At 44.1% G+C, this 11,107-nt stretch overlaps 1 protein-coding gene across 1 annotated transcript; it reads left to right on the forward strand.

Annotated features, from left to right (window-relative positions):
• The first annotated feature begins 1,229 nt into the window (after window positions 1–1,229).
• Window positions 1,230–8,680, forward strand: LOC126983217 (4-hydroxybenzoate polyprenyltransferase, mitochondrial-like). Its single transcript, XM_050835840.1, has 6 exons — window positions 1,230–1,320; window positions 3,990–4,745; window positions 5,041–5,188; window positions 6,080–6,273; window positions 7,248–7,436; window positions 7,911–8,680. The coding sequence occupies exons 2-6, from the start codon at window positions 4,011–4,013 to the stop codon at window positions 8,025–8,027; spliced, it is 1,383 nt and encodes a 460-aa protein (XP_050691797.1). The 5' UTR covers window positions 1,230–1,320; window positions 3,990–4,010; the 3' UTR covers window positions 8,028–8,680.
• The last annotated feature ends 2,427 nt before the right edge of the window (window positions 8,681–11,107 follow it).

Consider the following 11,107-nt stretch of genomic DNA (forward strand, 5'->3'; position numbering starts at 1 on the left):
CCAGCATTGTGGAAAAATTGGATGAATTCAAACAAGAATTATCTAAAGAAATATGTTGTTAAGGATGTAGTTGAACAAGAGCTGAGAAGGTGCAGGAAGAGCTGGGATCAGTTGATGCACTTCGTGCTGAGAATGCAGATTCCAGTTGGGCTGAGGTGGCAGAGAGAGGCAGGAAAGTGAAGAAGAATCTAGTTGTGAAAGCTTTTACCCAGGAAAAGAAGGCAACACAAATGAAGAATGAAGTTTCCCAGGCATTGAATGGCATTCAAATAACTGATTCAAGATTCACAGATGGAGGTAATATTGTCATGAACTTTGACAATGAGAACACAAGGGATGAGGCTGCTCAAAAATTGGAGTGTTGAGCAAATTAGTACCAAGAGTGTTGGAAAGATTAAACGAAAGATCATGATATGCAATGTGCATAAATAGGAGACCAATTAAGGAAAAAATAAAGGAGACCGTCTTGGACCGCAATGAGTTCTTACACAATTCAGGGTGTGGAGAATAAAATTGAGCTGATTTTAGTAAGCCTGCAGCTGGCGGTATGACGCACATTTTGAGGTGCGACCCAACTGTGAGATAGCTGATTTACAAGAATCATGATAAAATACAGGAAGCATGAAATCTATCACTCAGCGAAGTACCAGCGTTGTGTAGTTCTTCAGACTGAAATTGAGAAAATTCGTAACATAACTGATCATGGCTATTAATCAATGTTTGTATACGAAGATAAATTGTGTGATAAGTGTTCAGTGAGTTGGAAATAATCGTTGGATATTTAATTCCCTCTACAAAAATCACTTGGCACGACGTAGCCACATACGAGAGGGGGGGGCAGGAAGAGGAGCATTTCGATCATTCCCTCTCAAATCACAGACTGAATGGTTGCCCACTTAGGGGGAGGGTAGGCTCACATTCATATATCCTCGCAGGTGAGCAAGAGGGTGAATGGAAGGACAACAGAAAGCACTGCAGCCCTGAGTCATCCCCATCCTGTTTTTTGTGTAAGTCATAACTATTTCAAACTTGGCGCGGGAATGTTAAGTAAGATTTCGTAACATGGCACACAAAAACAATAAGTGGCATCCCCCTCCAAGGAAGAATTCAATGAAATAACAAGAACTGGACCCAAAGCTGCATAGTAAACATATCTAGTGAAGAACCAATTCATATAAAAGCGATGTATTGCCATAGCTGTATGATATTAGGAGTGAAAACGTGGGTAAGGAGTTTGAGAGGACCGTCCCGCGCGCGAGACGGGCCAGCGCGGCGAGGCGGGCTGAGGCTGACGGTGACGGTGACGGCTGGATATATCATGTAATTTCTCCGCCTGGCCGCGCGTTGGGGTGTGGGGGCGTGGCGGGCGTGTGTGTGGCGTGGCAGAGGTGTGTGTGTGTGTGTGTGCGGGGCGTGTGGTGCGTGCGGGTGTGCGTGTGTGTGTGTGTGTGTGTGAGGCGGGAAGTGTTGCGTCACGTGTGTTTGTTCCCCGCCCCGAGGCTGTGTACACTTTCTTCCCGGCGGTGTGCCTGTCACCTCTTCAGCCAGCACCGGGGCGGGCGGCCAGGTGCTCGTGCCTCCATGTTCTCACGGTGTTGTATCCTTGCTGGCTTGTCACGTCGTAACGCTCCGTAATTCCGTGGGTGGCCTCGGCGTCACTCGCCTAATCTTGATAATCTTCTTGATGATAATGCGCAGGGCACCTGTATAGATGCATCACACGCAACCTGTAAAGGGGTTTCCAGTAGTGTCACCGACAAGTCAAACGAAATCAAACAACACGACATTTTTACTGAACACGAATTACTGCCCCGCTGCCAGACGACAGGCGCCACCGCTCGGGAGTAACTCGTGTATATCACTCTTCAGACCCAAATACTCAGAGTGCACATTGTTAGAAGTAGGACGATGAAGGAATTCGACGATTTGTTCCGAAAGGATGACTAGATCACCTGTGCTTAATCCTATGTTGGACTTATGGGCCGGCTGCAGCGGTGGACCACCACGGCTGTGAGGAACACCCTCAAGATTCGACCAAGTAAGCAAGTAAACCAAGTAATGCCCCTCATCCAGCGGCAGACAAATTCTCAGTGGGAGGAATTGTGTTTACAGTTCACATGTATGAGTTCTGAGCCAACTCTAATTTTCTCTTTGTTTTAGCTTGATGTCAACTATAATATTCCAAAATTATATATTTCCTTGCCCACACATGATGAATATGTTAAGAGAGATGATGCAAGAAACGCACTAACATACGAAAAAAACAGCTCTTCTCCAGGATTAAAGTCAGCCACGAATTAGAGTCGGACAACGCTGCCTAGCGGTCAAAAGATGTGAAATGTCATCAGAGGAGGCAGCATCTTCCCTTCTTTCCCTTGCCTTATGTCATTTTCAGGTTGTTTTTAATGTGAGATGACAAGAAAATAGATATTTCTTTATACAACACCAACTTTCTGGGTCTCAAAGAGCATTATATTTTATATTTTATTCTTCAAAACATTCCTACGGGAAATCGACTGAAATGTGGTGGTGTGTGGTACTACTCACTGATTGGCCGATGAAAAATGTCTGCTCACATTTGCTGGCGAGAGCCTTTTGGGCAAACATATCCCGGAGCACGTTTGACCCCGTTACCATCTGTCTGCCTTCGTTTGACTTGTTGGTGACACTACTGAAAATGCCTTTAGTCTTAATTCAAACCTGTAGGCTGTAGGTGTGTGCCCCAGGCGGCCGTTTCTCTCGCATTACTCTAATCTCGTTAAGGTGTTTGTATTGTTGCTGTCGTATATTCGTGCTGGCGTGTTAGCCACTACAGGGTTCCTCTGTGGGAGCCCAACCAAGTAAAAACTTCATTGAAGTGGTTACCACTATTTTTTTATGGTAGATCTTAACATTCTCTTCAGCATCTCTTAGTACTGTTTCTGTCACAGACTACTCATTTCTGTGATATCTTTTTTTGGTCATTAGAATGTAGAGTGGTCAATGGGGGCACAGCCTCCCATAGCAGATGAGGAAGCCAAAAAGTGGCAAAGTCCTCACCTGTTAGGGATTAGTTTAATTTGTTAGATTGAATTAATTTGATACTTATTTGTAACCTGTTTCGTTGTGTGAAGTGGCTGTGTGCTGTGACGGTGACTGGTGAGAACTGACAACTCAGAGTTGACAAAAGATCAGTACCTTTTGTCATCAATATTAGTGTAGTGCCAGACCTGCCTGATGGGCCAGCCTGCCATAACTCACTCTGCGAAGGGGGTAACTCTTTGGCCGACTGGTTAAGGAGTGGCTTTCCCATCTCGTTGGTCGCAGGTTCAATCCCTGGTGCAGGCAAAACCCTTTCCTGGTCTGGATTTATATCTCTTGTGTTTCGTGACACACTGTGGTGTGTGGAGATATAGTGCAGAGGAAATTTGGAGAATACATTAGGATTCAGATTTGGTAACTGAACCAAATGAAAGCTTCAGTAATTTTTTTATGTAAACAACTCTTAAGACTTTTTGGTATTTAGTTTTACACTTGTCACTCCAGAGCTTGACACTTTTATGGATCTTTTTATAATATTAGTTTTTCCTTATAACCATCTGTGGAGATGGTTAAATAGAGGGATCAAGAGGGGCAAAGCCCCCTTCCTCTAGAACTAAGAGGTAATGTTATGTTTGGTTAGATTTAAGTTTAATTATTAATGATAAACACATGTGACATTCTTCACAATGCACTGTTTTCAACATGGCTGTTGAAGCAACAGCCCACTATGATAGTGGCCAAGGCTGCCTTCCTCATGGTCTTGTGGGGGTTTAAATGCTTATTTTTCTTCATTTCTGTATATTGTAAAGACAAAAGTTGTATTTCTGGTGAGTTTTGATGTTTTGTTATTACAGTGCATTATTTTTTGGCAAATTCACATCGGCAATAGTTGGGCAAGTATATAAGGTTGCTAATAGAAATTCAACAAAAAAATTTCCATAGAATTTAATGACTCCTTCCCTCCTCAGGTGACACAGGGCTGGAAGGTCATGTACAGTTGTGCCTGGGTAGTGAGGCTGCGGGCATGCCCCTCACTGGTGCCCCGGTGCCTCCGCCATGCCCTCATTGGCCCAGGGAAGCACCGCAGCCTTGGCCATGGCCTGCTGGGGCGGCTCACCCACCCACCAACCATGGACACGTGGGGGACTGCCAGGCACATGTCGGTCAGGCCGGCCTTCACACCGGCGCCAAAGTGGAGAGACGGAGAGAAGGAGGGAGGGAGAGAAGGCGACAGTGATGGTGCCAGAAAGAGAGTGAGACAAGGACAGGAGCAGAGTACAGTGTGTGGGGGGGATGCACCTCACAGTGACGGCTGCCTGGGCCGGGAGCAGCAGGGTGACAACACACAAAAAACAGACACAGTAGTGGAGACCGAAGAAACAAGCATAACCACAGCACAAGGGGACACTCATTGCCCCCCACCACCATCATCACCATCACCACCACCACTCCACCTCGACTACGGCCCCAAGCCCACCATTCCCCAGCGTCTTGTCCTTAGTTCACCCGAAACACTAGCTGGCTACATGCAACTCATGAGACTTGACCGACCAATAGGCTCCTGGCTCCTCTTCTGGCCCTGTGGGTGGAGCCTGGCACTCTCAGCAGCCCCGGGCTGCCTCCCGGACCCCTGGCTGATGATGCTGTTTGGGGTGGGGGCCATGGTGATGCGAGGGGCCGGCTGCACCATCAACGACATGTGGGACAAGGACTTCGATGGCAGGGTGAGTGTGTGTGTGTGAGGCTGTGGGTCTCTTAAGTCCCCTTGCAGCCCCTCACAATCTATCTGGTCTCTCACTCTCATCAAAGTTACATTGTCTTCAAATTGACTGACACAGCTGCTTAGTCCATCCATCATATCATTCAAGTATTTTATTATTGTCTTGAGAAAACCATAACATTGTGAAACTTACAAGTCAAAATCATGAAAATTAATCAGTCTTATGGCAATCATGAATCTTAACAAAACCAGCATGACCTGCTTCCCTCACCCCCTCCCCTGTCCTGCCTCTCCCATAGGTGGCCAGGACAGCAGGCCGCCCTTTGGCCAGCGGGCGGCTCAGCCAGTTTGATGCGCTGGTGTTCCTGGGTGCCCAGCTGGGCCTCGGCAGCCTCATACTCATGCAGCTCAACTTCTACAGTGTGTGTCTTGGCGCAGCGTCCATGGGTGAGTGGACCTTGGCTCTGGCAGGCTGTTGTGGAGAATATTTACAATACTAGAGTGAAAATTTTTGTGTGTTATCCACCTCTGTTGAACATATTGAAGTTGTTTGCCCTTTATGATCACCAATATTACTTTTAAATCTAGATTCAAAGAAAAATCTATTTTTTAGGAAAGGAAGAAAATTTGATTTATATAGCCAGCCATTTGATTTCAATATAATATTAGCTGATGTTCTACTGGAACAACACAGACAGAACACAGATTCCACTTTCATTCTACTGGAACAACACAGACAGAACACAGATTCCACTTTCATTCTACTGGAACAACACAGACAGAACACAGATTCCACTTTCATAACTTTTTTCTCGATAATATCCTCCCATTCATCCTTATGTCAAAATCTTGTCCATCTCAAGATAGCGAGACTGTTCACCAGGGTTGAATAGCAGTGGAAGACTAGCTACAACCCTCCTCCCCTAGGGAACTCTGTCCTTTCAGCTGTGAATTCTTTCTTAATCTGCTTTTATGGACAGTGAATAACATGTGTGCCATTGGAGCTGTAAGGGCAGTGCTTTAGCCCCTTGTCCGGAGCTCTGGCCTAATTTTGTACATTTCCTTTTTACTTTTAATCCTTCCCCAATTTCTGTTACTACTATTAGCACAATGTTCCATCTCTTAATACTACTTGACCCATCATTTAGCACTACATGGTCTTTACTGCTTACTGGTTGCATATTATTAACCCACCAATCCTAACCTACATAATTACTACTTACAATCCTCTTCTTTCTGCTACCTACCATACTTCATGACTTCTCACAATCCTCCCTTTCACCTATCTATACAAAGACATCTTACAGTTCTCACATCTCTCTCCCTCTCCCTCCCCAGGACTAGTGATAACATACCCCCTAATGAAGAGGTTCACCTACTGGCCACAGCTCGCCCTGGGGTTCACCTTCAACTGGGGTGCACTCCTGGGGTCATCAGCAGCCCTGGGCCAGTGCGATTGGGCAGTGTGTGGCCCTCTCTACCTGTCGGGAGTGGCCTGGACGCTCCTGTACGACACGATATATGCCCACCAGGTGTGTAGCGGAGGGGGTATAAAGGTGGGGAGGTGGGGAGTAAGATGAAGAGTAGAGAGATGAGATGTAGGCTGGGCGTGAGGGAGGTTTGACATGAAGGTTGTAAGTGGGGAGGTAGGACATTTGGCAAGAAGGTCGCTGTGTTGTGTTCTCATGGATAAAACTGTTGTCTGCCTCTGTGGTGTAGTGGTTAGCACACCTAGCTACAAATCTTCAGGCCCAGATCCAGTGCCAACCTAGGAAGTCAGCACACAGCACACACAACTGTTCTTTCTCCCTTAGGCTAGTCAATAAATGTGTACCTGGCTATGAATAAAGTGTCTTCAGCAATAGGAGAACATTCAGACGCTGCATTGCCACAACTTTGCCAACTGCCCAGATGGGGATCAAATCTGGTCTTGAATTTGTAGCTAGTCGCAGGAACCACTATATGACAGGTGCCATTATGATAGCAGCCATCTTTGAAAAAAAACTGTCAATATGGCAGATGGTATGTATTCTGTGGAATGCATCATTTAACTATACCAGGTGTTCCCAGAACCTAATACCAGCCTTTTTTTTTTTTTTTTTTTTTTTTTTTTTTATCGCAGCCTATTGCGCCATTAGGCTTCCTCACTGGTGGGTCCTGATGGTCGGCCCCGTTGTGGCGCAGGCGAGTGTTTATAGTGGCACCACTTGCATTGGTTCATACTGCCCCCCGGAGCTCATCTTTGAGCCTCTCCTTGGAGAGGTTATCTAGAGTCCGGGTTGATAGGTGGTCTTCAGGGCAGCATGTGGGTGGTCTTAGGCAACTCGGCGGTGACTGAAAAGGAGCAAGTGTACTCTAAAACTGAAATCTGCTTGGCTTGCTTAAGTCATTTATTATGCATTTATAATATATTTCCACTAAGATGGGTAAGCATATAAACTCAATTAATAATCTTAAGGTAAAGTTAAGAATGTCAATCTGAACACAAGGCTTGTCACTGCCGCAGGACAAGTACGATGATGCAATAATCGGCATCAAGTCCACGGCGCTGAAGTTTGGGGACTCTACCGCGCGATGGCTGACTGGCTTTGGCACCACCATGATCACCGGCCTGCTGGCGGTGGGCTACAGTGCCGAACAGACCTGGCCTTACTACCTTACCGTGGCCCTCGTCTCAGGCCACATAGCACGGCAGGTGAGTAGAGATTGGTGGGAAAATTGTAGGGTATGTTAACCAATTTGTATACAACCTCATAAAGGAAAACAAGAACATTAAAAGGAAAAAAAGAAGATTTAGAGTAGTACGCATAAAAAAAATTAAGCTAAGGTATGAAAATAAATTATGTAATGCAAAACTATAAAGGATTGGAATTTTTTAAGTAATAAGTATTGTTTGAAAAGGATGTGTACCCTTTCGTTGTGATGATGTACAACACTTGCGACTCCACCTTCTGATTATAAAGGCCAGTTAACTCATGGATGCTTAGAAGAGGGAGAAAACATGCAGACTCTTCCAAGTAGATTATTTTATTATAGTAGTTTGCAACACCTGTGGCTCCATCTTGATCATAAAGGCCAGTTAACTTATTGATTCTTAGGAGAGGGAGAATAGGTACAGACTCCCCCAAGTAGCTTCTAACGTTACTGATGTTTGCCTCACCCTTTGCAGATTTGGACGCTGAAGATCGACAACCCGGCCGACTGTGGTGAAAAGTTCCGGGCCAACAGACACCTCGGGATGCTGCTGTTTGTTGGGATTGTGGCCGGAAACTTACTGAAGGGGTAGGAACATATGGGTGTAGGGGTAGACGTTGATGTAGTGGGTCAGGTTTGATTTGAACTTTTGAGAGTGGCTACAGTTGTGCATTTAACCCCTTCATTACGGCCGGCCAAAACAGCGCCCCGTGCCGTATCCGGGATCGCCGCGCACGCCAAATTTCAAATGTCGCTATTGAATATAACAAGTTTGAATATAACTCGTATATTAGCTAAAGCGAGCCAGGACACAGTATGCGTGTCTTTGGATATGGTACGGGGCACGCAAGGACGCAGTATATGCGTCCTTGTGTTGAAGGGGTTAATGAGATATTTTTATTTTTGTTGGGTAAATGTAGTAAATAGAATCTGGGAAAATTATCTTCAGCAATATTTGAGTGGTAGAGACACATATTTGTGTGTAGGCTTGAGCATGGAAATTAAGAAAAGGTTTGACTAAAAATATCTGTGATAGAAAATATGAATCAGATTAATTTGTGGTGTATTTGATTTTTCTTTCATCTTAAAACTAGACATTCTCTCAAAGTCTGGTGGCCTGGAGCCGTACCTTGAGAGCCACGGAGGAGATTGTGATTTTGTTTGCTCTAGTCACTTGAGGTGGGCGGGACACATGAGGAAGGTGATCATGTATAAAACTGTTGTAAATATACGATCCTTTGTATTTGTAAATATTTTAATTAATACCAAAGCCATTTTGTAGTAAGTAAGGCTGGACGGAAGATAATGCAGGGCAGTGTTTTAACCCTTTCCCGTTATGATGACGACTTATTATCGTGAGACTTTTTGGCGCAGACATTAAGATGACAATTTTAGTCATCATCTAAAAAAGATTTCTTAAATATTATAAATAAAATATATATCAAGACATCAAGTGTTGAATGACGGACTGAGTTCATAGCTTGATACTTGTTGTAGCTTGCCCACGTGGGGGCGGAGTGAAGGTGGCGGCGGCTTGTTGTGGGACAACAAAGGATTTACTGAAGCGTTTGTTTCCTTCAAGGCAAAATATTCCTTCTTGTGCCGTCTCATGTATATTTGTTATTATTTGTCAAAATACTAAAAACTTTATATAATTAGAAAGGAAATTTAATCATTTACATGGTGGTTATAAAAAAATCATGACACCTAAATGAGCTTTCTATGATGAAGAGTAACTTTGCTATGAGCACTAGTAGAAGTAAAACATCTCTATGCAGCCGTTTGAAACTCCCACCAGTGCAAATCACAAGAAAGTGTGGTTTTCATAGACGGCCCTAACGGGAAAGGGTTAAAAGTTTACAGCTGTGTCTTGTACAAGATTTGTTGTGCTAAAATTAATATGAAATTATTTGATAAAACTTTTTGGTCTGTATACAGTTCCATATTGAATGTTTTAGTTTCATTGGCAGAACTTGTGACAATCCTGCACAGTATGTATCATCTGCAGTCCTTTGATGTTTTCCCTTGCTTAGGGCAGTAGTGCATTACATTTAGGCTGCAGGGTCATAAGCTGCTGAGGTTAGGCTTAACAAAGCATACGCGGTTGGTGGCATCTGAGTCACTGTTGACGATATAACTACATTCAGGCTTGGTGCAGGAGGTGCTAGCAGGACTGACTGTTTCTCTTTCATTACTCACCAGGTGGTAGAACTTTATCACTATGAAAATGTGTAGTCCACTTTTGAATATTTTAGTTTCCTTGACAGAACTATTGCAAACACCTTGCTTTGTTTTCACTCACTGGATCTTTTCTTGCTAAGTCTGTCACACAGGTTGCTTTTAGTTTCCCAGGAGATCTTGGTGATCGCTGGTGCTGCCCTACATACAGTGGTGGAGAAGCTGCAGTAAGGTAAGTGCTAATAGGCGTTTGCTTTGCTATTTACCTCCCTTAAGGGGCTATTACACTAGGCAAATTTTCCGTGGATCTTCAGTCAAACCACGATTTCCGCTGGCGTGGTTCTTATATTTCCGTGGTTTTCTGACGTGTCCACGATCTTCCAAAGCTATGGTAGATTTCACTGAGGGACGACGGTATTATTCACCATCATCATCATCAGCAATAACAAGAAACAAATGAAAACCACGCTAGCAGAAATCGTGGATTGACTGAAGATCCACAGAAAATTTGCCCAGTGTAATAGCCCCTTTACTCATGCATTGTCCTTCCCTAACTTAAATGTTTTTACCCTTTTTGTGTTGTGTCTAACCTTACTTTGACAGAGCCCATTTTGACTCCTAAGACTGTAGGAAAAGAAGAAGGGGTTTGAGAATATGCCATTTGACAGAGGAAGATGGAAAAGACTCATCAGAAGCAACGAGCCTATGTGAAAATGTGAAAAAGCTGCAGAAGAGGAAGGCTACAGGGAATTGGGTAACGATGATGACGATGATGACTGACTGAACCCATGCCACCCATCAGTGTTTGGTTGGAGGTTTGGGGATGACCGCTGAACTCAGGCAACTTCAAGAGTACAAAACAGAGGTGAGAAAAAAACACTTGTAAATATTTTTCACTTTTGGGAGTCAGTCATTGCTATTTTTATTGTGACATCTTGTATTTATCATCTGCTTTTGTTGGAATAGATGGCAAAATCAATATTGAGACTGTTTTTGTTATATCTTCCTTCTGCATGGATGTTAACCCCCTTCACTACGGCCGGGCCAAAACAGTGCCCCGTGCCGTATCTAGGTTCGCCGTGCGCACCAAATTTCAAATATCGCTATTGAATATAACAAGTTTTCAGCCATGAACTCGACATAATCATCATGTATTATATATGAAAACATGCAGAATTAAATGGTGCACATAAAGAAACATAAATTAATTGATAATTTTGAGATGTAAGCAAAAATATAAAGATAAAATAACTCGTATATTGGCTAAAGCGAGCCAGGACGCAGCATGCGCATCCTCGGATATGGTACGGGGCATGCAAGGACGCAGTATACGCGTCCTCGTGTTGAAGGGGTTAAGAAGAGACTGAGTGTTTTATTTATCTTTCAAGCATCAAGAGGATAGTTTTGAACCAGTCATGTTTATTCAAGTGAGGAAACCAAGCAGACTGGTGGAGAGATAGTCAAGAATTATGTCAAGGTGAGTGCTGATGGCAG

Source organism: Eriocheir sinensis, chromosome 53, assembly GCF_024679095.1.
Source record: "Eriocheir sinensis breed Jianghai 21 chromosome 53, ASM2467909v1, whole genome shotgun sequence".
Lineage (NCBI taxonomy): Eukaryota > Metazoa > Arthropoda > Malacostraca > Decapoda > Varunidae > Eriocheir > Eriocheir sinensis.